This window comes from Hippocampus bargibanti, linkage group LG07 (genome assembly GCF_051943395.1).
Source record: "Hippocampus bargibanti isolate YZ-2025 linkage group LG07, ASM5194339v1, whole genome shotgun sequence".
In the NCBI taxonomy this organism is placed as follows: domain Eukaryota; kingdom Metazoa; phylum Chordata; class Actinopteri; order Syngnathiformes; family Syngnathidae; genus Hippocampus; species Hippocampus bargibanti.
The window spans coordinates 13,416,400-13,443,167 of NC_142740.1; the positions used below are offsets into that span (position 1 = coordinate 13,416,400).

The following is a 26,768-nucleotide window of genomic DNA, read 5'->3' on the forward strand; positions in this document are numbered from 1 at the left end:
TGCTTTCAACCAGACAATCTTTATTGCATTTTAAATATAGTTACAGGGTGTAATGATCATAACGTGAATATTTTTTTGCATGCTTTTAAAGTTGTGTGATTTCACATAGCTGCTGTATGTAATGTTGAAACTTGCATTTTGTATTCCATCAGGTCAAGCATTTCCTTCCCGAGGAGTCCACGGCAGACGCATTGCCAGATGAAGCTCCTACATGGACATTCTGACAGTCTCAACAAGTCAATTTTCTTGATCTCGATCGCTTGTTTGAAAGTTTTTTTTTCTATAATTTTGATGAGTCTACTGTGCTAATGTGCTTTTTGAAAAATGTAATTAAAAGTTTTAAACAAGTCCAACCCGTAGACTTTATGAAAGTGATTTGTGGTCATCAGCGTCTTTTGGGACAATTGATGAAGTCGTTGTTCTGAGCTGCTGGGGTTTCTCTCGGGGAAGTGACGACGGGCCGCTCACCGTCCAGCCTAATATTGTAGGATTTAGCTGCAAGACACAAACATGAGAACTTCCGTCAGTTATTTGGGAAATTCCTGTGATCGTGTAAATGTCTTTGGTGTAAAATACAGCTATCGGTCATTAAGAGGTGAAATCTATTCCAGCAATGGCAATGACCAATTACAGGGCACATAACATAACAAACATGGTCACATTCACAACTTTGACCAGTTTTTCACATGCTTGTTTTGGGAATGAGGGAATATAGTATATATTTTTAAACATTACTACATCTTTATGCTTTTAAATGGAACTTTGATTGCTATTAGAACTGCAATAAATGTTTTGTTTTTATGATAGAAACGCATTGACTGTATCTGGCACACAATTGTTGCCTTTGAACACTGCAAAAATCCAAACAAGGGCACATAAAATCCTGCTGGACCCTCCGCACCCTGCCCACCACCTTTTCCAGCTACTCCCCTCAGGCAGGCGCTACTGATCCATGTGCTCCAAATCCAGCAGACATTTAAACAGCTTCTTCCCCCAAGCCATTAACTAAACAGTAACCCAAATAGAACTGCATAGTGCCTCCATTTTTCTTCTGATGATACTAGTGCAGCGTATTCTACCTGAGACAAATTCCTTGTGTGTTCTACATGGCAATAAAGATGATTTTGATTCTGATTTTGGACTCCTCATAATTGAGTTTAAAACAATTTAAAATGAGGCTCTGCGCTTTACTTACATCTCGAGAATACATAATATTTGTAGCCCTCTGGTTCCCTGTAACTGGGTACAGACACAGCTGAAGTGATGATGGTGGGGAATCCTCGCCAGCTCGCCCGGATGTTGATTGTGGGTCCCAGCAGTGACGCTGGAAACAAATCGGCTTTGTCAAAAACAATTGGTTGACATTTGACTCTTCAGATTTCTCGTAAATGGTGCAGAGGCCCTTTTCCATGTGTTAAATCTCACAGGATCAAGTTTGTCCCTCTGAGTTGAAGCATGACTCATTTTCCAAAGTGCTGTGTTGAAACTCAAAAATTGAACGTGAGAGTTCACCGAGCATTCTTGCGCTGCCCGCACCCACTGTGACATTTTCCACACATTTTCACTCAAAACAGACTGAAACTTCCTAGCATGTTACGTATATACCTTCATAATCAAATGCTTTCTTGGCAAAGGTAATACATCTCTAATTTGACTGACACTATCAAGACACATGAATTTTATGCTTTACTGGCTAGCTATATAGCTGGCTGTTTATTAGCTATGTGGCTGTCTAGCTAGTTAGCTAACTGTCTAGCTGGCTATCTAATCGTTATCTGTTGGCTAGCTAGCAAGTGTTCTATCTATTTGAGTTACTTCTGGTTTGAGTGAACGCTGGCCCGTGTAGCTGCCGCTGCTCACCTGCAGAGAAACTGATCATGTGACTATAAAGTGACCTTGAGAGTTTTGAAAGGCGCTTATAAATTACATGTATTATTGTTATTGTTGTTGTTGTTGTTATTATTACTAAACTATCCACACATGCCTCACAACATCCTTTTAAAGAACAATAACTCTTCCCAACCAATACACACACTGTTCATTTCAAAAGGTGTTAAATGGTAAAAACCGAAAGAAAACAAACAAAAACTTCGCAACCACAATCTGTTGTTGCGGTGACAACCATTAACTGAAGAGCACTTTGAGCCCTGTACTATTTTCATCAAAATGTCTCCCCCTTCAGTCAGCATCATGTCGTGTTTTTCCTACCTGCTTGTCTCGCCAAACGGTTACGAACAGTGTAAATAGTAATACGGGGTTTCCTGTTACATGATGGGCTGGTGCCAGACTGATATGAATATTTCTGCACCATTCCACCTGTAACAATCAACAGAAAATTGAGTTAATAGATTAATTAACGTATCAAAACGTAACATTTCGGGAACATTGAACATGCATGGTCACCTCTCTTGAAGAAATATACTGATTCTCTCCTTCTGTTGTACTGAGGCACAGACAGGGCAGCTGTGATGTGACCTCGAAGACCATCAAAGCCCGTCTCAACAACCTTTGGAAACCCCTGGTCCAAAATATTGTTCTCAAATCTCCAGTACTGGTTCCCCTATGAAACACAGACAAACATGTAAAACTTTCAGGTGAAATCTGTGTTTGACTGTATGAATAAATGAATGTGAGAAGAATTACGTACCTTGAAGATGTATGTTTTCCCCTGACAATTGCAACGGGTGAACACAGTGTCAATGGGTGACGGAACCCCCCATGTTTGTGTGATGCTATGGGCTGGACCTGGCACCCTGTTTCTATCCAAAAGCCAGAAGTAGTGACCTGTGGACCACAACACAAACATGTTTCGACATGTCCACCTGCATATGAAAACCTTGAAGAAAACTATATTGTCTTCACTAATTTTAAAAAAATGTGCTAAAAACACGAAAGAGTCACTCTTGACAAAAACCATAAGCACTTTTCAGTCACAACTTGCCAGCACATTTTCAGTGCACCGGTTTTGCATAATGGTCAGCTGAGGTAGCAAAAGTAAAAATAAATTAAAGATTCAACTGTTGAACGCAACATCTCAAAATTGATGACACGTGTGGTTAATCATAAGACGAATCCATATTTCAGCCATTTCAGAGAGCACTGCTTTGACAATGACAAAAGTGAAGAGAAATTTGAGAGGATGATGGTAAATTAAAGAGGTGGATGAGTTGACTTTTGGACACAGTTTAACTTGTTCTTGGGTCTTGGGTTTTGTGAATGTTAAAATTGTCAATATGAATCATAGCAAAATGGATAGCAGTATACAACACAATTTCTTACAATTTTCGACGACTATTCAGTTAAAATACACACTTTTATCAAGGTTTCTTCAGCCGTCATCTGTACTTCTTTGAAGGTATCGGACGTTTCGCTTCTTATCCAAGATGCTTCTTCAGCGAACTAAAGTCTTACTGGTAGTATCGGCCCTATATATATATATATATATATATATATATATATATATATATATATATATATATATATATATATATATATATATATATATCCCTACTGTCCAGGTGTGGCGTGCCAGACTCTGCTATGATTGGTCCCTGCTCTCAGGTTGGGGGGAGCAGAGGACTACTCGCTGCGGCTACACTGATGACTTCTATTGTCCTGACTGATTACTTCTACTGTCATGCCTGAGTATGAGGGCTACGACTGGCCTGATTGCCCCATTTGCTCTGGTATCACCTCATCAGCATAACTAAGCCTATGTTGCCTAAAAAGTCTGTTATACGAATGATCTAATCATAGCAGAGTCTGGCACCGCCACATCTGGACAGTAGGGATGTATATATAGGGCCGAAACTACCAGCCAAAGACTTGAATTCGCTGACGAAGCCCCTTGGATAAGAAGCGAAATGTCCGACACCTTCAAAGAAGTACAGATGACGGCTGAAGAAACCTTTTCATCAATGGATCACTCCTGTACGACTGAGAGCGTACACAGACACTTTTATCAAGGTTTACTTGCCCCCTTGTAACAACACTTTTTAGAGGTTTTGTCTTCATGAACAAGAACATTTGCTTGACTCCTAAAAAGCGATGATGCAATCATGTGAATGACAGAGTGAGAGAAAGTTCCAAAGTCCCACTAAAAAAAGTATATTTTCGGAAACCGCAACGACTTAACATCTATACTTTCTGTTGTATTTTTTCTCATTAAGATCATTTACGGGACCAACCTCTGAAGACTGCTATTGTGCCATTCCTCAATGTGGTGACTCCACTGGGAGGACGCCCACTGCACAAGTTTGTGTCATTGGTGTCATCTGGAAATCAAGACATCGCAAATAAAAACATCACTGTGTGGAAAGTTAAAACAGAAATTCCAACTGCAATAAAAAAGAAACTGCAAGGTGGGTGTTTCTGAGCATTTGGGAGATGCGGGGATACTTGGAGATCATAATGTGGAAAGGTAAAGCATGCTGAGAACACTTATGTAATTCATTTGCACTCATCAGTACACCGAATTAAGAAATTAAGAAAACAGATCTTGAGATGAATTTTAAAAAAAACAGGGTCAAAGACCATGGGTAAAACCACTCCTCCAAAAATCCCTTGAGTATTATTTGACATAAACAGACATTTAAATTAGTTAATAAGAATACATATAATAAGAATACATATAATAAGAATACATAATAATAATAATAATAATAATAATAATAATAATAATAATAATAATAATAATTGTTAATATTATTATTATATAATTGTTAATATTATTATTATATATTGTTAATATTATTATTATTATTATGAATTATTAAAAATGAATATAATACACCTTTATGCACTGAGTATGAATTATTAAAATCTAACAAATTATTGGTATTCAAAAATAGAAAAACTCCTTTTATGAAACGAATCGCCATAATTAACAAAATGGGTTGAGAAATGGATGGTGAGAGAACATGTAATGCATTTATGCACGAGACGTGTAATTTTAAAATTGTGTTGATGTATGTTTGTTTGTGTTCATACATGCTTGCGCCAAGATATTTTTCTTCTTTGGTAGACATAAAAAGAAAAACTTTGATTCCCACCTGCATAACGTGTCATTCATGAATATTCCAGGAATTCCTTTTCATTTTTTTATGCTGTCCTGATAGTCAAAGAAAGTGTGGATTTACCTGGTTGATAGTTTCTGGAACTATCCACAGGAAGCACCGCCTCCACTGGCTTAATCCCGGGTGTGAGAGCTGGTTTTTCCGCAAGGCCTGCAGACATTGTTGGACCGGAAGTGTTTGGTTTTGAGATGGATTCAGATGGTTTAGCACTGGTGGGTTTTGGGGTTGATGTTACTGGGGTGATGGAAGCTTCCATTTGTGTAACCTTGTCTTCAGAATCATCCCGCGACGCAACTGTGGGTGAAGGATTCACGGTCATTGTAACACCAAGGTCTGATCCCACCGGAATAGGGCTCGTGGAGGAGTTCAGACGATCTGGCAGGGAGAAATGTTGGGCTGTTGTCACCCCTGATGTGGTTGGGACTGGTGGTGAGAAAGTTCTCGTTGAACTGGAGGTATGTGGGACCTCGGAGCTTTCTGCGTTTGTGGAGTAATCTTGGGTTGGTTTTTGGGATACTGAAGTTGTGGACGACTCTTGTAAAGTCTCTGATGGCATTGAAGAACTAAAAGACCCTTCTGGCAGATCTGGTGATTCTGGTGGTGTGGATGACATTTGTGTATGTTCTAATGGCAGGACAGGTGTGGACAACTCTTGATAGGGATCTTGTGGCAGGGAGGGTGTGGATGACTCTTGTGAAGTTGCTTCTGGTCGTCGTGACAATGTGGAAGACTCTTGTGAGGTTTCTCGTGCGAGTGACGTTGTGGATGTAGCTTGTGAGGTTTCTGATGATGGTCCCGAAGATGTCGAAAATTGCTGAGGGGGTTCTTGTAAGAGTGACGGTGTGGATGATCCGCGTGCTCTTTCTGGTGGTGATCCTGAAAATGTAGGAAACTGTTTTGAAGGCTCTTGTGAGATTGACGGTGTGAATGACTCTTGTGAAGTTTGTGGTCGTGGTTGTGAAGATGTGGAAGAATGTTGGGAGAGTTTTTGTGAAAGAGAAGTTGTGGAAGTCACTTGTGGGGGTTTTTGTAACAGTGAAGTTGTGGAAGATCCACGTGATGTTTCTGGTGGTGATCCTGAAAATGTTGAAAATTGTTGTGAGGGTTCTTGTGAGAGTGATGGTGTGAATGACTCTTGTGAAGTTTGTGGTCGTAAAAATGTGGAAGACTCTTGTGAGGGTTTTTGTAAGAGAGAAGTCAAAGAACTCTCTTGTGGGGGATTTGGTAAGAGTGAAGATGTGGATGATCCTCGTGATGTTTCCGGTGATGGTCGTGAAGACGTAGAAGACTCTTGTATGGGTTTTTGTGAGATTGATGGGGTGAATGACTCTTGTGAAGTTTGTGGTCGTGGTTGTGAAGATGTGGAAGACTCTTGTGAAGGTTTTTGTAAGAGTGAAGTTGTGGAAGTCTCTTGTGGGAGTTTTTGTAAGAGTGAAGTTGTGGATGATCCTAGTGAATTTTCTGGCGATGGTCGTGAAGATGTAGGAAATTGTTCCGAGGGTTCCTGTGAGAATGACGGTGTGAATGACTCCGGTGAAGTTTGTGGTCGTGGTCTTGAAAACGTGGAAGACTCTTGTGAGGGTTTTTGTAAGAAAGAAGTTGTGGAAATCTCTTGTGGGGATGTTTGTAAGAGTGACGGTGTGGATCTTCCTCGTGATGTTTCCGGTGATGGTCGTGAGGATGTAGAAAACTGTTGTGAGGATTCTTGTGAGATTGACGGTGTGAATGACTCGTGTGAAGTTTGTGGTCGTGGTTGTGAAAATGTGTAAGACTCTTGTGAGGGTTTTTGTAGAAGAGAAGTTGTGGAAGTCTCTTGTGAGGGTTTTTGTAAGAGTGAAGGTGTGGATGTTCCTCGTGATGTTTCTGGTGATGGTCGTGAAGATGTAGAAAACTGTTGTGAGGGTTCTTGTAAGATTGACGGGGTGAATGATTCTTGTGATGTTTCCGGCGGTGTTCGTGAAAATGTGGAAGACTCTTGCGAGGGTTTTACAGAAAGAGAAGTTGTGGAAGTCTCTTGTGGGTTGTTTTGCAAGAGTGAGGGTGTGGATGTTCCTCGTGATGTATCCGGTGATGGTAGTGAAGATGTATAAAATTGTCGTGAGGGTTCTTGTGAGATTGACGGCGTGAATGACTCTTGTGAAGTTTGTGGTCGTGGTTGTGAAGATGTGGAAGCCTCTTGTGAGGGTCTTTGTGAAAGAGAAGTTGTGGAAGTCTCTTGTGAGTTTTTTTGTAAGAGTGAGGGTGTGGATGTTCCTCGTGATGTTTCCGGTGATGGTCGTGAAGCTGTAGAAAACTGTTGTGAGGGTTCTTGTGAGATTGCCGGGGTGAATGACTCTTGTGAAGTTTGTGGTCGTGATTGTGAAAATGTGGAAGACTCTTGTGAGGGTCTTTGTGAAAGAGAAGTTGTGGAAGTCTCTTGTGAGGTTTTTTGTAAGAGTGAGGGTGTGGATGTTCCTCGTGATGTTTCCGGTGATTGGCGTGTGGATGTGGAAGACTCTTGTGAGGGTTTTTGTAAGAGTGATGGTGTGGATGTTCCTCGTGATGTTTCTGGTGATGGTCGTGAAGCTGTAGAAAACTGTTGTGAGGGTTCTCGTGAGATTGACGGCGTGAATGACTCTTGTGTAGTTTGTGGTCGTGGTTGTGAAGATGTGGAAGCCTCTTGTGAGGGTCTTTGTGAAAGAGAAGTTGTGGAAGTCTCTTGTGAGGTTTTTTGTAAGAGTGAGGGTGTGGATGTTCCTCGTGATGTTTCCGGTGATGGTCGTGAAGCTGTAGAAAACTGTTGTGAGGTTTCTTGTGAGATTGACTGGGTGAATGACTCGTGTGAAGTTTGTGGTCGTGGTTGTGAAAATGTGGAAGACTCTTGTGAGGGTTTTTGTAGAAGAGAAGTTGTGGAAGTCTCTTGTGAAGGTTTTTTTAAGAGTGAGGGTGTGGATGTTCCTCGTGTTGTTTCCGGTGATTGTCGTGAAGATGTAGAAAACTGTTGTGAGGGTTCTTGTAAGATTGACGGGGTGAATGATTCTTGTGAAGTTTGTGATCGTGGTTGTGAAAATGTGGAAGACTCCTGTGAGGGTTTTTGTGAAAGAGAAGTTGTGGAAGGCTCTTGTGAGGGTTTTTGTGAAAGAGAAGTTGTGGAAGTCTCTTGTGAGGGTTTTTGTAAGAGTGAAGGTGTGGATGTTCCTCGTGATGTTTCTGGTGATGGTCGTGAAGATGTAGAAAACTGTTGTGAGGGATCTTGTGAGATTGACGGCGTGAATGACTCTTGTGAAGTTTGTGGTCGTGGTTGTGAAGATGTGGAAGCCTCTTGTGAGGGTCTTTGTGAAAGAGAAGTTGTGGAAGTCTCTTGTGAGGGTTTTTGTAAGAGTGAAGGTGTGGATGTTCCTCGTGATGTTTCTGGTGATGGTCGTGAAGATGTAGAAAACTGTTGTGAGGGTTCTTGTGAGATTGACGGCGTAAATGACTCTTGTGAAGTTTGTGGTCGTGGTTGTGAAGATGTGGAAGACTCTTGTGAGGGTTTTTGTGAAAGAGAAGTCGTGGAAGTCTCTTGTGAAGGTTTTTGTAAGAGTGAGGGTGTGGATGTTCCTCGTGTTGTTTCCGGTGATTGTCGTGTGAATGTGGAAGACTCTTGTGAGGGTTGTTGTAAGAGTGATGGTGTGGATGTTCCTCGTGATGTTTCTGGTGATGGTCGTGAAGATGTAGAAAACTGTTGTGAGGGTTCTCGTGAGATTGACGGCGTAAATGACTCTTGTGAAGTTTGTGGTCGTGGTTGTGAAGATGTGGAAGACTCTTGTGAGGGTTTTTGTGAAAGAGAAGTCTCTTCTGTGGAAGTCTCTTGTGATTGGCGTGTGGATGTGTTTTTGTAAGAGTGAGGGTGTGGATGTTCCTCGTGATGTTTCTGGTGATGGTCGTGAGGCTGTAGAAAACTGTTGTGAGGGTTCTCGTGAGATTGACGGCGTGAATGACTCTTGTGAAGTTTGTGGTCGTGGTTGTGAAGATGTGGAAGCCTCTTGTGAGGGTCTTTGTGAAAGAGAAGTTGTGGAAGTCTCTTGTGAGGTTTTTTGTAAGAGTGAGGGTGTGGATGTTCCTCGTGATGTTTCCGGTGATGGTCGTGAAGCTGTAGAAAACTGTTGTGAGGTTTCTTGTGAGATTGACTGGGTGAATGACTCGTGTGAAGTTTGTGGTCGTGGTTGTGAAAATGTGGAAGACTCTTGTGAGGGTTTTTGTAGAAGAGAAGTTGTGGAAGTCTCTTGTGAAGGTTTTTGTAAGAGTGAGGGTGTGGATGTTCCTCGTGTTGTTTCCGGTGATTGTCGTGAAGATGTAGAAAACTGTTGTGAGGGTTCTTGTAAGATTGACGGGGTGAATGATTCTTGTGAATTTTGTGATCGTGGTTGTGAAAATGTGGAAGACTCCTGTGAGGGTTTTTGTGAAAGAGAAGTTGTGGAAGGCTCTTGTGAGGGTTTTTGTGAAAGAGAAGTTGTGGAAGTCTCTTGTGAGGGTTTTTGTAAGAGTGAAGGTGTGGATGTTCCTCGTGATGTTTCTGGTGATGGTCGTGAAGATGTAGAAAACTGTTGTGAGGGATCTTGTGAGATTGACGGCGTGAATGACTCTTGTGAAGTTTGTGGTCGTGGTTGTGAAGATGTGGAAGCCTCTTGTGAGGGTCTTTGTGAAAGCGAAGTTGTGGAAGTCTCTTGTGAGGGTTTTTGTAAGAGTGAAGGTGTGGATGTTCCTCGTGTTGTTTCCGGTGATTGTCGTGTGAATGTGGAAGACTCTTGTGAGGGTTGTTGTAAGAGTGATGGTGTGGATGTTCCTCGTGATGTTTCTGGTGATGGTTGTGAAGCTGTAGAAAACTGTTGTGAGGGTTCTCGTGAGATTGACGGCGTGAATGACTCTTGTGAAGTTTGTGGTCGTGGTTGTGAAGATGTGGAAGCCTCTTGTGAGGGTCTTTGTGAAAGCGAAGTTGTGGAAGTCTCTTGTGAGGTTTTTTGTAAGAGTGAGGGTGTGGATGTTCCTCGTGATGTTTCCGGTGATTGGCGTGTGGATGTGGAAGACTCTTGTGAGGGTTTTTGTAAGAGTGATGGTGTGGATGTTCCTCGTGATGTTTCTGGTGATGGTCGTGAAGCTGTAGAAAACTGTTGTGAGGGTTCTCGTGAGATTGACGGCGTGAATGACTCTTGTGTAGTTTGTGGTCGTGGTTGTGAAGATGTGGAAGCCTCTTGTGAGGGTCTTTGTGAAAGAGAAGTTGTGGAAGTCTCTTGTGAGGTTTTTTGTAAGAGTGAGGGTGTGGATGTTCCTCGTGATGTTTCCGGTGATGGTCGTGAAGCTGTAGAAAACTGTTGTGAGTTTTCTTGTGAGATTGACTGGGTGAATGACTCGTGTGAAGTTTGTGGTCGTGGTTGTGAAAATGTGGAAGACTCTTGTGAGGGTTTTTGTAGAAGAGAAGTTGTGGAAGTCTCTTGTGAAGGTTTTTGTAAGAGTGAGGGTGTGGATGTTCCTCGTGTTGTTTCCGGTGATTGTCGTGAAGATGTAGAAAACTGTTGTGAGGGTTCTTGTAAGATTGACGGGGTGAATGATTCTTGTGAAGTTTGTGATCGTGGTTGTGAAAATGTGGAAGACTCCTGTGAGGGTTTTTGTGAAAGAGAAGTTGTGGAAGGCTCTTGTGAGGGTTTTTGTGAAAGAGAAGTTGTGGAAGTCTCTTGTGAGGGTTTTTGTAAGAGTGAAGGTGTGGATGTTCCTCGTGATGTTTCTGGTGATGGTCGTGAAGATGTAGAAAACTGTTGTGAGGGTTCTCGTGAGATTGACGGCGTGAATGACTCTTGTGAAGTTTGTGATCGTGGTTGTGAAGATGTGGAAGGCTCTTGTGAGGGTCTTTGTGAAAGAGAAGTTGTGGAAGTCTCTTGTGAGGTTTTTTGTAAGAGTGAGGGTGTGGATGTTCCTCGTGATGTTTCCGGTGATTGGCGTGTGGATGTGGAAAACTGTTGTGAGGTTTCTTGTGAGATTGACTGGGTGAATGACTCGTGTGAAGTTTGTGGTCGTGGTTGTGAAAATGTGGAAGACTCTTGTGAGGGTTTTTGTAGAAGAGAAGTCGTGGAAGTCTCTTGTGAAGGTTTTTGTAAGATTGAGGGTGTGGATGTTCCTCGTGTTGTTTCCGGTGATTGTCGTGAAGATGTAGAAAACTGTTGTGAGGGTTCTTGTAAGAGTGATGGGGTGAATGATTCTCGTGATGTTTCTGTGATCGTGGTTGTGAAAACTGTGGAAGACTCTCGTGTGAGGGTTTTCTTGTGAAAGAGAAGTTGTGGAAGGCTCTTGTGAGGGTTTTTGTGAAAGAGAAGTTGTGGAAGTCTCTTGTGAGGTTTTTTGTAAGAGTGAAGGTGTGGATGTTCCTCGTGATGTTTCTGGTGATGGTCGTGAAGATGTAGAAAACTGTTGTGAGGGATCTTGTGAGATTGACGGCGTGAAAGACTCTTGTGAAGTTTGTGGTCGTGGTTGTGAAGATGTGGAAGCCTCTTGTGAGGGTCTTTGTGAAAGCGAAGTTGTGGAAGTCTCTTGTGAGGGTTTTTGTAAGAGTGAAGGTGTGGATGTTCCTCGTGATGTTTCTGGTGATGGTCGTGAAGATGTAGAAAACTGTTGTGAGGGTTCTCGTGAGATTGACGGCGTGAATGACTCTTGTGAAGTTTGTGGTCGTGGTTGTGAAGATGTGGAAGCCTCTTGTGAGGGTTTTTGTGAAAGAGAAGTCGTGGAAGTCTCTTGTGAAGGTTTTTGTAAGAGTGAGGGTGTGGATGTTCCTCGTGTTGTTTCCGGTGATTGTCGTGTGAATGTGGAAGACTCTTGTGAGGGTTGTTGTAAGAGTGATGGTGTGGATGTTCCTCGTGATGTTTCTGGTGATGGTCGTGAAGCTGTAGAAAACTGTTGTGAGGGTTCTCGTGAGATTGACGGCGTGAATGACTCTTGTGTAGTTTGTGGTCGTGGTTGTGAAGATGTGGAAGCCTCTTGTGAGGGTCTTTGTGAAAGAGAAGTTGTGGAAGTCTCTTGTGAGGTTTTTTGTAAGAGTGAGGGTGTGGATGTTCCTCGTGATGTTTCCGGTGATGGTCGTGAAGCTGTAGAAAACTGTTGTGAGGTTTCTTGTGAGATTGACTGGGTGAATGACTCGTGTGAAGTTTGTGGTCGTGGTTGTGAAAATGTGGAAGACTCTTGTGAGGGTTTTTGTAGAAGAGAAGTTGTGGAAGTCTCTTGTGAAGGTTTTTGTAAGAGTGAGGGTGTGGATGTTCCTCGTGTTGTTTCCGGTGATTGTCGTGAAGATGTAGAAAACTGTTGTGAGGGTTCTTGTAAGATTGACGGGGTGAATGATTCTTGTGAAGTTTGTGATCGTGGTTGTGAAAATGTGGAAGACTCCTGTGAGGGTTTTTGTGAAAGAGAAGTTGTGGAAGGCTCTTGTGAGGGTTTTTGTGAAAGAGAAGTTGTGGAAGTCTCTTGTGAGGGTTTTTGTAAGAGTGAAGGTGTGGATGTTCCTCGTGATGTTTCTGGTGATGGTCGTGAAGATGTAGAAAACTGTTGTGAGGGATCTTGTGAGATTGACGGCGTGAATGACTCTTGTGAAGTTTGTGGTCGTGGTTGTGAAGATGTGGAAGCCTCTTGTGAGGGTCTTTGTGAAAGCGAAGTTGTGGAAGTCTCTTGTGAGGGTTTTTGTAAGAGTGAAGGTGTGGATGTTCCTCGTGATGTTTCTGGTGATGGTCGTGAAGATGTAGAAAACTGTTGTGAGGGTTCTTGTGAGATTGACGGCGTGAATGACTCTTGTGAAGTTTGTGGTCGTGGTTGTGAAGATGTGGAAAACTCTTGTGAGGGTTTTTGTGAAAGAGAAGTCGTGGAAGTCTCTTGTGAAGGTTTTTGTAAGATTGAGGGTGTGGATGTTCCTCGTGTTGTTTCCGGTGATTGTCGTGTGAATGTGGAAGACTCTTGTGAGGGTTGTTGTAAGAGTGATGGTGTGGATGTTCCTCGTGATGTTTCTGGTGATGGTTGTGAAGCTGTAGAAAACTGTTGTGAGGGTTCTCGTGAGATTGACGGCGTGAATGACTCTTGTGAAGTTTGTGGTCGTGGTTGTGAAGATGTGGAAGCCTCTTGTGAGGGTCTTTGTGAAAGAGAAGTTGTGGAAGTCTCTTGTGAGGTTTTTTGTAAGAGTGAGGGTGTGGATGTTCCTCGTGATGTTTCCGGTGGTGGTCGTGAAGCTGTAGAAAACTGTTGTGAGGGTTCTTGTGAGATTGCCGGGGTGAATGACTCTTGTGAAGTTTGTGGTCGTGATTGTGAAAATGTGGAAGACTCTTGTGAGGGTCTTTGTGAAAGAGAAGTTGTGGAAGTCTCTTGTGAGGTTTTTTGTAAGAGTGAGGGTGTGGATGTTCCTCGTGATGTTTCCGGTGATTGGCGTGTGGATGTGGAAGACTCTTGTGAGGGTTTTTGTAAGAGTGATGGTGTGGATGTTCCTCGTGATGTTTCTGGTGATGGTCGTGAAGCGTTAGAAAACTGTTGTGAGGGTTCTCGTGAGATTGACGGCGTGAATGACTCTTGTGTAGTTTGTGGTCGTGGTTGTGAAGATGTGGAAGCCTCTTGTGAGGGTCTTTGTGAAAGAGAAGTTGTGGAAGTCTCTTGTGAGGTTTTTTGTAAGAGTGAGGGTGTGGATGTTCCTCGTGATGTTTCCGGTGATGGTCGTGAAGCTGTAGAAAACTGTTGTGAAGTTTCTTGTGAGATTGACTGGGTGAATGACTCGTGTGAAGTTTGTGGTCGTGGTTGTGAAAATGCGGAAGACTCTTGTGAGGGTTTTTGTAGAAGAGAAGTTGTGGAAGTCTCTTGTGAAGGTTTTTGTAAGAGTGAGGGTGTGGATGTTCCTCGTGTTGTTTCCGGTGATGGCCGTGAAGATGTAGAAAACTGTTGTGAGGGTTCTTGTAACATTGACGGGGTGAATGATTCTTGTGAAGTTTGTGATCGTGGTTGTGAAAATGTGGAAGACTCTTGTGAGGGTTTTTGTGAAAGAGAAGTTGTGGAAGGCTCTTGTGAGGGTCTTTGTGAAAGAGAAGTTGTGGAAGTCTCTTCTGGGGTTTTTTGTAAGAGTGCTGGTGTGGATGTTCCTCGTGATGTTTCTGGTGATGGTCGTGAAGATGTAGAAAACTGTTGTGAGGGTTCTTGTGAGATTGACGGAGTGAATGACTCTTGTGAAGTTTGTGGTCGTGGTTGTGAAGATGTGGAAGATTCTTGTGAGGGTTCTATAGAAAGAAAAGTTGTGGAAGTCTCTTGTGGGTTGTTTTGCAAGAGTGAGGGTGTGGATGTTCCTCGTGATGTATCCGGTGATGGTAGTGAAGATGTATAAAATTGTCGTGAGGGTTCTTGTGAGATTGACGGGGTGAATGACTCTTGTGAAGTTTGTGGTAGTGGTTGTGAAGATGTGGAAGACTCTTGTGAGGGTCTTTGTGAAAGAGAAGGTGTGGATGTTCCTCGTGATGTTTCTGGTGATGGTCGTGAAGCTGTAGAAAACTGTTGTGAGGGTTCTTGTGAGATTGCCGGGGTGAATGACTTTTCTGAAGTTTGTGGTCGTGATTGTGAAAATGTGGAAGACTCTTGTGAGGGTCTTTGTGAAAGAGAAGTTGTGGAAGTCTCTTGTGAGGTTTTTTGTAAGAGTGAGGGTGTGGATGTTCCTCGTGATGTTTCCGGTGATTGTCGTGTGGATGTGGAAGACTCTTGTGAGGGTTGTTGCAAGAGTGCTGCTGTGGATGTTCCTCGTGATGTTTCTGGTGATGGTTGTGAAGCTGTAGAAAACTGTTGTGAGGGTTCTTGTGAGATTGACGGGGTGAATGACTCTTGTGAAGTTTGTGGTCGTGGTTGTGAAAATGTGGAAGACTCTTGTGAGGGTCTTTGTGGAGGAGAAGTTGTGGAAGTCTCTTGTGAGGGTTTTTGTAAGAGCGAAGGTGTGGATGTTCCTCGTGATGTTTCTGGTGATGGTCGTGAAGATGTAGAAAACTGTTGTGATGGTTCTTGTGAGATTGACCGGGTGAATGACTCTTGTGAAATTTGTGGTCGTGGTATTGAAGATGTGGAAGACTCTTGTGAGGGTTTTTGTAGAAGAGAAGTTGTGGAAGTCTCTTGTGGGATTTTTTGTAAGAGTGAGGGTGTGGGTGTTCCTCGTGATGTTTCCGGTGATGGTCGTGAAGATGTAGAAAACTGTTCTGAGGTTTCTTGTGAGATTGACTGGGTGAATGACTCATGTGAAGTTTGTGGTCGTGGTTGTGAAAATGTGGAAGACTCTTGTGAGGGTCTTTGTGAAAGAGAAGTTGTGGAAGTCTCTTGTGAGGGTTTTTGTAAGAGTGAAGGTGTGGATGTTCCTCGTGATGTTTCTGGTGATGGTCGTGAAGATGTAGAAAACTGTTGTGATGGTTCTTGTGAGATTGCCGGGGTGAATGACTCTTGTGAAGTTTGTGGTCGTGGTTGTGAAGATGTGGAAGCCTCTTGTGAGGGTCTTTGTGAAAGAGAAGTTGTGGAAGTCTCTTGTGAGGGTTTTTGTAAGAGTGAAGGTGTGGATGTTCCGCGTGATGTTTCTGGTGATGGTCGTGAAGATGTAGAAAACTGTTGTGAGGGTTCTTGTAAGATTGACGGGGTGAATGATTCTTGTGACTTTTGTGATCGTGGTTGTGAAAATGTGGAAGACTCTTGTGAGGGTTTTTGTGAAAGAGAAGTTGTGGAAGTCTCTTGTGAAGGTTTTTGTAAGAGTGAAGGTGTGGATGTTCCTCGTGATGTTTCTGGTGATGGTCGTGAAGATGTAGAAAACTGTTGTGAGGGTTCTTGTGAGATTGACGGGGTGAATGACTCTTGTGAAGTTTGTGGTCGTGGTTGTGAAGATGTGGAAGATTCTTGTGAGGGTTTTATAGAAAGAGAAGTTGTGGAAGTCTCTTGTGGGTTGTTTTGCAAGAGTGAGGGTGTGGATGTTCCTCGTGATATATCCGGTGATGGTAGTGAAGATGTATAAAATTGTCGTGAGTGTTCTTGTGAGATTGACGGCGTGAATGACTCTTGTGAAGTTTGTGGTCGTGAAGATGTGGAAGTCTCCTGTGAGGGTCTTTGTGAAAGAGAAGTTGTGGAAGTCTCTTGTGGCGTTTTTTGTAAGAGTGCTGGTGTGGATGTTCCTCGTGATGTTTCTGGTGATGGTCGTGAAGATGTAGAAAACTGTTGTGAGGGTTCTTGTGAGATTGACGGGGTGAATGACTCTTGTGAAGTTTGTGGTCGTGGTTGTGAAGATGTGGAAGATTCTTGTGAGGGTTTTATAGAAAGAGAAGTTGTGGAAGTCTCTTGTGGGTTGTTTTGCAAGAGTGAGGGTGTGGATGTTCCTCGTGATGTATCCGGTGATGGTAGTGAAGATGTATAAAATTGTCGTGAGGGTTCTTGTGAGATTGACGGGGTGAATGACTCTTGTAAAGTTTGTGATCTTGGTTGTGAAAATGTGGAAGACTCTTGTGAGGGTCTTTGTGAAAGAGAAGTTGTGGAAATCTCTTGTGAGGGTTTTTGTAAGAGTGAAGGTTTGGATGTTCCTCGTGATGTTTCTGGTGATGGTCGTGAAGCTGTAGAAAACTGTTGTGAGGGTTCTTGTGAGATTGCCGGGGTGAATGAGTCTTGTGAAGTTTGTGGTCGTGATTGTGAAAATGTGGAAGACTCTTGTGAGGGTCTTTGTGAAAGAGAAGTTGTGGAAGTCTCTTGTGAGGGTTTTTGTAAGAGTGAGGGTGTGGATCTTCCTCGTGATGTTTCCGGTGATGGTCGTGAAGATGTAAAAAACTGTCCTGAGGGTTCTTGTGAGACTGACGGGGTGAATGACTCTTGTAAAGTTTGTGATCTTGGTTGTGAAAATGTGGAAGACTCTTGTGACGGTTTTTGTGAGAGTGACGTTGTAGATGTTCCTCGTGATGTTTCTGGTGATGTTCGTGAAGATGTAGAAAACTGTTGTGAGGGTTCTTGTGAGATGGACGGGGTGAATGACTCTTGTGAAGTTTGTGGTCGTGGTTGTGAAGATGTGGAAGACTCTTGTGAGGGTTTTTGTGAAAGAGAAGTTGTGGAAGTCTCTTGTGAGGGTTTTTGTAAGAGTGAAGGTGTGGATGTTCCGTGTGATGTTTCTGGTGATGGTCGTGAAGATGTAGAAAACTGTTGTGAGGGTTCTTGTGAGATTGCCGGGGTGAATGACTCTTGTGAAGTTTGTGGTCGTGGTTGTGAAGATGTGGAAGCCTCTTGTGAGGGTCTTTGTGAAAGAGAAGTTGTGGAAGTCTCTTGTGAGGGTTTTTGTAAGAGTGAAGGTGTGGATGTTCCGCGTGATGTTTCTGGTGATGGTCGTGAAGATGTAGAAAACTGTTGTGAGGGTTCTTGTGAGATTGACGGAGTGAATGACTCTTGTGAAGTTTGTGGTCGTGGTTGTGAAAATGTGGAAGATTCTTGTGAGGGTTTTATAGAAAGAGAAGTTGTGGAAGTCTCTTGTGGGTTGTTTTGCAAGAGTGAGGGTGTGGATGTTCCTCGTGATGTATCCGGTGATGGTAGTGAAGATGTATAAAATTGTCGTGAGGGTTCTTGTGAGATTGACGGGGTGAATGACTCTTGTGAAGTTTGTGGTAGTGGTTGTGAAGATGTGGAAGACTCTTGTGAGGGTCTTTGTGAAAGAGAAGTTGTGGAAATCTCTTGTGAGGTTTTTTGTAAGAGTGAAGGTGTGGATGTTCCTCGTGATGTTTCTGGTGATGGTCGTGAAGCTGTAGAAAACTGTTGTGAGGGTTCTTGTGAGATTGCCGGGGTGAATGACTCATGTGAAGTTTGTGGTCGTGATTGTGAAAATGTGGAAGACTCTTGTGAGGGTCTTTGTGAAAGAGAAGTTGTGGAAGTCTCTTGTGAGGGTTTTTGTAAGAGTGAGGGTGTGGATCTTCCTCGTGATGTTTCCGGTGATGGTCGTGAAGATGTAAAAAACTGTCCTGAGGGTTCTTGTGAGACTGACGGGGTGAATGACTCTTGTAAAGTTTGTGATCTTGGTTGTGAAAATGTGGAAGACTCTTGTGACGGTTTTTGTGAGAGTGACGTTGTAGATGTTCCTCGTGATGTTTCTGGTGATGGTCGTGAAGATGTAGAAAACTGTTGTGAGGGTTCTTGTGAGATGGACGGGGTGAATGACTCTTGTGAAGTTTGTGGTCGTGGTTGTGAAGATGTGGAAGACTCTTGTGAGGGTTTTTGTGAAAGAGAAGTTGTGGAAGTCTCTTGTGAAGGTTTTTGTGGAGGAGAAGTTGTGGAAGTCTCTTGTGAGGGTTTTTGTAAGAGCGAAGGTGTGGATGTTCCTCGTGATGTTTCTGGTGATGGTCGTGAAGATGTAGAAAACTGTTGTGATGGTTCTTGTGAGATTGCCGGGGTGAATGACTCTTGTGAAGTTTGTGGTCGTGGTTGTGAAAATGTGGAAGACTCTTGTGAGGGTCTTTGTGAAAGAGAAGTTGTGGAAGTCTCTTGTGAGGGTTTTTGTAAGAGTGAAGGTGTGGATGTTCCTCGTGATGTTTCTGGTGATGGTCGTGAAGATGTAGAAAACTGTTGTGATGGTTCTTGTGAGATTGCCGGGGTGAATGACTCTTGTGAAGTTTGTGGTCGTGGTTGTGAAGATGTGGAAGCCTCTTGTGAGGGTCTTTGTGAAAGAGAAGTTGTGGAAGTCTCTTGTGAGGGTTTTTGTAAGAGTGAAGGTGTGGATGTTCCGCGTGATGTTTCTGGTGATGGTCGTGAAGATGTAGAAAACTGTTGTGAGGGTTCTTGTGAGATTGACGGAGTGAATGACTCTTGTGAAGTTTGTGGTCGTGGTTGTGAAAATGTGGAAGATTCTTGTGAGGGTTTTATAGAAATAGAAGTTGTGGAAGTCTCTTGTGAGGGTTTTTGTAAGAGTGAAGGTGTGGATGTTCCGCGTGATGTTTCTGGTGATGGTCGTGAAGATGTAGAAAACTGTTGTGAGGGTTCTTGTGAGATTGACGGAGTGAATGACTCTTGTGAAGTTTGTGGTCGTGGTTGTGAAAATGTGGAAGATTCTTGTGAGGGTTTTATAGAAAGAGAAGTTGTGGAAGTCTCTTGTGGGTTGTTTTGCAAGAGTGAGGGTGTGGATGTTCCTCGTGATGTATCCGGTGATGGTAGTGAAGATGTATAAAATTGTCGTGAGGGTTCTTGTGAGATTGACGGGGTGAATGACTCTTGTGAAGTTTGTGGTAGTGGTTGTGAAGATGTGGAAGACTCTTGTGAGGGTCTTTGTGAAAGAGAAGTTGTGGAAATCTCTTGTGAGGTTTTTTGTAAGAGTGAAGGTGTGGATGTTCCTCGTGATGTTTCTGGTGATGGTCGTGAAGCTGTAGAAAACTGTTGTGAGGGTTCTTGTGAGATTGCCGGGGTGAATGACTCATGTGAAGTTTGTGGTCGTGATTGTGAAAATGTGGAAGACTCTTGTGAGGGTCTTTGTGAAAGAGAAGTTGTGGAAGTCTCTTGTGAGGGTTTTTGTAAGAGTGAGGGTGTGGATCTTCCTCGTGATGTTTCCGGTGATGGTCGTGAAGATGTAAAAAACTGTCCTGAGGGTTCTTGTGAGACTGACGGGGTGAATGACTCTTGTAAAGTTTGTGATCTTGGTTGTGAAAATGTGGAAGACTCTTGTGACGGTTTTTGTGAGAGTGACGTTGTAGATGTTCCTCGTGATGTTTCTGGTGATGGTCGTGAAGATGTAGAAAACTGTTGTGAGGGTTCTTGTGAGATGGACGGGGTGAATGACTCTTGTGAAGTTTGTGGTCGTGGTTGTGAAGATGTGGAAGACTCTTGTGAGGGTTTTTGTGAAAGAGAAGTTGTGGAAGTCTCTTGTGAAGGTTTTTGTGGAGGAGAAGTTGTGGAAGTCTCTTGTGAGGGTTTTTGTAAGAGCGAAGGTGTGGATGTTCCTCGTGATGTTTCTGGTGATGGTCGTGAAGATGTAGAAAACTGTTGTGAGGGTTCTTGTAAGATTGACGGGGTGAATGATTCTTGTGAAGTTTGTGATCGTGGTTGTGAAAATGTGGAAGACTCTTGTGAGGGTTTTTGTGAAAGAGAAGTTGTGGAAGTCTCTTGTGAGGGTTTTTGCAAGAGTGAAGGTGTGGATGTTCCTCGTGATGTTTCTGGTGATGGTCGTGAAGCTGTAGAAAACTGTTGTGAGGGTTCTTGTGAGATTGACGGCGTGAATGACTCTTGTGAAGTTTGTGGTCGTGAAGATGTGGAAGCCTCCTGTGAGGGTCTTTGTGAAAGAGAAGTTGTGGAAGTCTCTTGTGGGGTTTTTTGTAAGAGTGCTGGTGTGGATGTTCCTCGTGATGTTTCTGGTGATGGTCGTGAAGATGTAGAAAACTGTTGTGAGGGTTCTTGTGAGATTGACGGGGTGAATGACTCTTGTGAAGTTTGTGGTAGTGGTTGTGAAGATGTGGAAGACTTTTGTGAGGGTCTTTGTGAAAGAGAAGTTGTGGAAATCTCTTGTGAGGGTTTTTGCAAGAGTGAAGGTGTGGATGTTCCTCGTGATGTTTCTGGTGATGGTCGTGAAGCTGTAGAAAACTGTTGTGAGGGTTCTTGTGAGATTGCCGGGGTGAATGACTCTTGTGAAGTTTGTGGTCGTGGTTGTGAAAATGTGGAAGACTCTTGTGAGGGTCTTTGTGAAAGAGAAGTTGTGGAAGTCTCTTTTGAGGGTTTTTGTAAGAGTGAGGGTGTGGATCTTCCTCGTGGTGTTTCCGGTGATGGTCGTGAAGATGTAAAAAACTGTCCTGAGGGTTCTTGTGAGATTGACGGGGTGAATGACTCTTGTAAAGTTTGTGATCGTGGTTGTGAAAATGTGGAAGACTCTTGTGAGGGTTTTCGTGAGAGTGACGTTGTGGATGTTCCTCGTGATGTTTCTGGTGATGGTCGTGAAGATGTGGAAAACTGTTGTGAGGGTTCTTGTGAGATGGACGGGGTGAATGACTCTTGTGAAGTTTGTTGTCGTGGTATTGAAGATGTGGAAGACTCTTGTGAGGGTCTTTGTATAAGAGACGTTGTGGAAGTCTCTTGTGGGTTTTTTTGTAAGAGTGACGGCGTGGATGTTTCTCGTGATGTTTCTGGTGATTGTCGTGTGGATATGGAAGACTCTTGTGAGGGTGTTTGTAAAAGAGAAGTTGTGGAAGACTCTTGTGAGGGTCTTTGTATAAGAGACGTTGTGGAAGTCTCTTGTGGGTTTTTTTGTAAGAGTGACGGCGTGGATGTTTCTCGTGATGTTTCTGGTGATTGTCGTGTGGATATGGAAGACTCTTGTGAGGGTGTTTGTAAAAGAGAAGTTGTGGAAGTCTCTTGTGGGGGGTTTTGTAAGAGTGACGGTGTAGATGTTCCTCGTGATGTTTCCGGTGATGGTCGTAAAAGTATAGAAAACTGTTGTGAGTGTTCTTGTGAGAGTGACGGTGTGGATGTTCCTATTGATGTTTCCGGTGATGGTCGTGAAGATGTGGATGATCCTCGCGATTTTTCTGGTGATGGTTGTGAAGATGTAGAAAATTGTTCAGAGTGTTTTTGTGAGAGTGACGGTGTAAATGACCCTTGTGAAGTTTGTGGTTGTGAAGATGTGGAAGTCTCTTGTGGGGTTTTTTGTAAGAGTGAAGTTGTGGATGATCCTCGTGATGTTTCTGGTGGTTGTCGTGAAGATGTAGAAAACTGTTTTGAAGGTTCTTGTGAGAGTGAAGGTGTGAATGACTCTGATGTGATTGGTCGTGGTCGTGACAATTTGGAAGACTCTTGTGAGGGTTGTTGTGAGACTGAAGTTATGGACGGTTTCTTTGAGGATTTTAAAGTTGAAGCTAACAAGGATTCTGTTTGAGATGCTGAAGTTGAACCTGGTTGGTTGGAAATTTGCTCAGCTGCCAGGGTGACATCTGGAATTGTTGTTCCGGAGTCTGATATGGTGGTAGCTTCTATCTTTCCTAAAAGTGCAAGAACAACAGATAAATCTGAATGACTCATATATTGTGAGGGTCTTTACAGCGGTCCAGTAACTCAATTACTGTGAATTCCTGACATGTAAAGATTCAGTGATACACTCATTAAATAGATTCCAGACTCTGACTCGACCCCCCCCTCTTGTGACTGTCGGATAATGTTAATTTAACATTCAGATAAAACATCTGATTTTCTCTACCTACTGCATCTTTATCTGTTGAGGTCCTAACCCACAAGCGTCAAAGTCACGGCCCGGGAGCCAAATCTGGCCCGCCACATAATTTTATTTGGCCCGTAAAAGTAAATCAAGCATGTCAAGTGCCATGATGCTTGCTGAAGTCCGAACCACAATTTCAAATTGTCATATTTAAACAATAGTACCAGTCATATATTTTTACTTCAAATTTGAAAACTAGTTATTGATTAATTTGTTGTGTGTTCTGTATGTGGGAGGGATTAAACATTGAAATGGCTTGCCCAAATTCATAACAGCCCCTGAGGGGGAAACCACAATGACAACGTGGCCCGCGGCAAAAAAAAAAAAAAAAAAAAAAAAGAGTTTGACACCCTCGTCCTAATCCACCTTTTTTGCTCCTTTGAAGATAAAAATCAACCACAAGTTCCATCCCATCTGAAGAAAATCTTTACCCACCTTCACTCTTAGTGGAACCATCTCCATAAGTCGTGGGAATGGTGTTTGACTGGGCCTCATCTTGGGAAGGTCTTGTCACCAAGGGAATTGCTTTTGTGCTCGTCTGTGGAGTGTCTGCGATCAAGGTGGCTTGAGTTGAGAACGCTGCTGGAGATGACGCATAACCGCCAGTGCTCTCTGGCGTATCACTTTGCATCGAATCTGGACTGTAGGACTGGTAATCACTGGGAATGGTACCTATATGGACAATGTTTGACTTCAATATCAATTTAATGTCAGGCCACATTTGATAAATCTTATTTATTTTGCCTACATAACAAAGTAACCTCGCCATCAGTGGCAACATCTTGTCCAAACGATATGGGACTCACTAGTGGAACTTCATTCTTAGATGTCATAATTAACTTATGATCCAAATGATGTCTACACTCATATGAATAGTTTCGAGATACATTTATATTTAGGAAGAGATAATGGACTCCCAATGCCTTTAGCTGTCAGGGAGCAAAACATGAACATTTGGATTTGACCCACTCTCTTGTGAAACCTTTTTATAAGTGTCAAATTTGTTCCATTCATCCATAACATTTGTGAGCCCAAAGGTTCAAAGGTTCTGATATTATACTTGACCTTTTCTTCCACACCAAAAAATGTTTGAATAGACCTGAATTGGACCTTGTAATGTGAAGTAGTGGCACAAAAATGCTGAAAAAAGAGAATCTCACAGCGAATCAGTCCTCCATCTTCAGAGGTTTGATTACTTTTCCCAAAACAAGTGTTCTCTTCTATCCCTTAGTAGTTAACAGATTATGCGGCGTGTTCCGATGCTTTTGTTGCTATTGCCTAAATTCTGGCATTCTCTTTTGCTTTCCCTCTTTTGCCTGTGAAGCGGTGCCCATTACCCTCCCACACTATGACAACACTGCTCTCTTGTGTTACTTTTGGCTACCCAAGCTTGTACTTCTTGGAACATTCTGCACGGTGACCAAACCACAGCAAAAAAACACAATTGCTTGGGAACATAATTTTGACAATTAAGGCTTGCTCGTATTAAAACCACATGAGCCCAAGCGTATTTCAGCAGACAAATCATCTTTTCACCTATGCAACCATCGTCAATAGAATTTGTTTTCATTTGGATGATATTTCAAAAACATGCAGGTTAATCAATAATGTTTCATCTCATTTATAAAGACAATACTGTAAATCCATGCGAACTAGCTTTCAGTGAGAGGTGTCAAGCTCCTTGGACTGGCCACCAGTCACATTTAGACAAGCAACCATTGCCACTCACAATTCCATATGAAGGCATGAAGGTTTTCTTGGATATGTGATACGGGGAATACGAACCCAAACAAGGGGAGCACATGCAAATTCCACACAGAAACACCAAAGTGGAGATTAACCCATTGAATATTGGACAACATTTCAAATACAGTCAATACCTTCGGCATTTTCCCCATCGAGTGGAAAAAGTACCTCTTCTGCTTCATTTTCAGTTTCCTCTGTTGGAATAATGATGAAAAAAGCATGAGCCAGATCACCATAAAACACAAACACTGTATATGTATATGTTTTTCAAGTCAAGCTTTTCGTCATAGTAAAAATAGTACATTATCACATATAATCCTCCTCCCTGATGCTGATGCATTGGATGCTTTGATTTTTTCTTCAATTGCTCATGCTCATGCTACATGCTTGTTGTCAGGCAGAACTGCTTTTCCTTGCACGACTATTTCTACAGTTTGTGCCATGCAAGTTAATATTTCTCAACGTCATGAAGTCAAAGTCACAGCTAATGCATCGTGCTTACTGCTGTCTTGTGGATGAGAAACACTACACTGATCATGCTGAATAAAACTGGACAAAGCTTGCCTTCTGCCTCGCAGTGGAGTATGTAATCCCGACAACACTGGTTGAATTTAACACAATCAGAGTCACAGCTACAAAGTTGGCCTCTCTTGAATGTTTCCCCACATCGCCCTCTACAGGAGTTTTCTGTGGCAGATAAATGCAACGTGACAAACCTGCAAAGTGAGCTACACTAAATGACTGTCCAACATATACGGTGACGTCATTTTTATTCTTGAGGACCGTTCGAGCAACAGCGGACACTTTAGGTACATCAGCAGATCCCAATGAGATCCTGGATGCGGGTACTTATTGTCATTATTATAAAATAGTACCGGTATAAATGTTGGACTTGACAAGAATAACAATAAAACACATTAAAAAGAAATTGTCCAATGAGCCTAAATTTGATTGCCTGTGTATTGTTTAGAGCCTATAAATGAATCACCATTTCATCAATTGAAAATATGATCAAATATCCACCAATTGTGCTTCTAAGCAAAGCCATTTTGAGGGTTCAATCTTACTTGTGGTGCATTGAGTTTCAAAGTCAAGGCAGCATTCTCCGTAGGACATGCAGTTGTAATCACATTGGCACAGGTAACCTCGGTAGTATTCGTTGCCACATCTTCCCTTGCAAGTGTCTGCTTATGGGAAGAGAACATTGAGTTACGGGAAAACGGACAGCAAAAGAGATGACGGCACACAGAGGGCCCATGGTCTGGTAAATAATTGCCACACGGTAAACATACATCAGTACAAACATGTGTCATTTGTGATTTTAATCGTCACAGTATGCACCTAAAAGTCCGCATATAACTGAAGCATCAACTCACTTTGGCTGACAATTGGAGTCAAGGAACAAGCCAACAGAATAAGTGAACATAGAGGAGTCCAAGGCATTCTCTTTTGTACCTAAAAGTGAGCAACATGAAAAACAAAATATTGAAATCATTTTCTTTCTTTTTTTGTAGTGGAAACAGCACGACTTACCAAGCATCAGTCTGTGAAAATCTTGTGTAACGGTTGGACTCTCTGCTGCTTTTATACGGGGGCAAGAGGCCGGCTCACTTCATCATAATTGGCTGATCTGTTCTATACTCGAAATGACCTCATGGGCTGCTGGGAGGGTCTTGTCCTTCAGACAGCACATTTCCTCACAAACACCTGAAAGTACGCCGACACACGTTGGTGCCAGGAAGACTTTTGAAAACACTTTGCAATGAGCAGCACATATACAGTGCTTCCGGAAAGTGTTGGCAGTGCTTCACTCTTTCCACATTTTATGCGACAGTCTCATTCCAAAATGTAATAAATGCACATTCCACCTGTGATAAATTCAATTGATTGGACATGATTTGGAACATTTTGAGCATACTGTACAACTCTCTGTATAAGGCCTCAGAGTACACAAATAAAACATCAAGTGCAAGCTTATAAGGCACAGTTCTGAGGAAGGTACAGAAAAAAAAACATTGCTGCTTTGAAGTTTCCAATGAGCACAGCGGCCTCCATAAATGAACGGAATTCTTGACCAGGAGTACTCTTGTCTGTCAAAGGTTTAAAAACCCAGTCTCCATTTTTGACAGATGTACTAAAATTGGATGTGTAACCTCAGGTTTTAAAGCAGGCAGGGATTTCAGGGAGTATTTTGGTTGCAAGCTGACTCCTGGTTGTAAAATAGAATAAAATGTCAATTGTCAGAAGACACGAGATAAAACAACAACAAAAAAACACTTCTTTTCCTTTCAGCCTTTCCCCTCAGGGGTCGCCACAGCGAATCACTGTCCTCCATCTATCCCGGTTTTGTGCATCCTCTTCTCTGACACCAGCTACCTTCATGTCCTCCTTGACCACATCCATAAACCTCCTCTTCGGTCTTCCTCTCGGTCTCCTGCCTGGCAGTTCAAGGCTCAGCATCCTTCTCCCGATATAGTCACTCTCTCTCCTCTGGACATGTCCAAACCATCTCAATCTGGCCTCTCTGACTTTCTCTGCAAAGCCTCTAATATGAGTTGTCCCTCTAATGTACTCATTCCTGATCCTATCCAACCTGGTCACTCCCAAAGAAAACCTCAACATCTTCAGCTCTGCATCCTGTCTTTTCTTCAGTGGCACTGTCTCCAGTCCAAACATCATGGCTGGTCTCACCACTGTTTTATACACTTTTCCTTTCATCCTAGCTGAAACCCTTCTATCACACACCACACCTG

At 42.7% G+C, this 26,768-nt stretch overlaps 2 protein-coding genes across 7 annotated transcripts in view; one reads left to right on the plus strand and one right to left on the minus strand.

Moving 5' to 3' along the window:
• Positions 1 to 353, plus strand: part of tprb (translocated promoter region b, nuclear basket protein) — a 34,690-nt gene extending 34,337 nt beyond the window's left edge. For all 3 annotated transcript variants that reach the window (XM_089000251.1, XM_089000252.1, XM_089000253.1), the window contains exon 51: positions 153 to 353. In XM_089000251.1, the coding sequence (XP_088856377.1) occupies positions 153 to 202 (50 nt within the window). In that variant the 3' untranslated portion in view covers positions 203 to 353. The remainder of the gene's footprint in view (positions 1 to 152) is intronic.
• On the minus strand, positions 1 to 25,588 carry prg4b (proteoglycan 4b). 4 transcript variants are annotated; one of them, XM_089000257.1, is made up of 14 exons: positions 25,549 to 25,588; positions 25,392 to 25,470; positions 25,083 to 25,199; positions 24,580 to 24,702; positions 24,150 to 24,209; positions 22,705 to 22,941; positions 21,950 to 22,036; positions 5,139 to 5,951; positions 4,188 to 4,274; positions 2,648 to 2,784; positions 2,404 to 2,560; positions 2,209 to 2,316; positions 1,196 to 1,324; positions 1 to 495 (listed from the first exon to the last, which is right to left on the minus strand). In XM_089000257.1, exons 2-14 carry the CDS (start codon positions 25,456 to 25,458, stop codon positions 386 to 388), a joined length of 2,232 nt encoding a protein of 743 aa, XP_088856383.1. In that variant the 5' UTR covers positions 25,459 to 25,470; positions 25,549 to 25,588; the 3' UTR covers positions 1 to 385. The 4 variants fall into 4 exon arrangements, with proteins under 4 accessions (XP_088856383.1, XP_088856386.1, XP_088856382.1 ...); XM_089000260.1 differs by lacking the exon at positions 24,580 to 24,702 and having other exon boundaries at positions 25,549 to 25,570; XM_089000256.1 differs by lacking the exon at positions 25,549 to 25,588 and having other exon boundaries at positions 25,083 to 25,202.
• Positions 25,589 to 26,768: the final 1,180 nt, after the last annotated feature.

Excerpts from the sequence above, each read along its gene's own strand:
- prg4b (XM_089000256.1), bottom strand. The coding sequence starts at position 25,458 with ATGCCTTGGACTCCTCTATGTTCACTTATTCTGTTGGCTTGTTCCTTG. Across the intron at positions 24,703-25,082 it reads TGAAACTCAATGCACCACAA|AAAACTCCTGTAGAGGGCGA; the intron begins GTAAGATTGAAC and ends TATCTGCCACAG. Across the intron at positions 1,325-2,208 it reads CCGTTTGGCGAGACAAGCAG|CGTCACTGCTGGGACCCACA; the intron begins GTAGGAAAAACA and ends ATTTGTTTCCAG.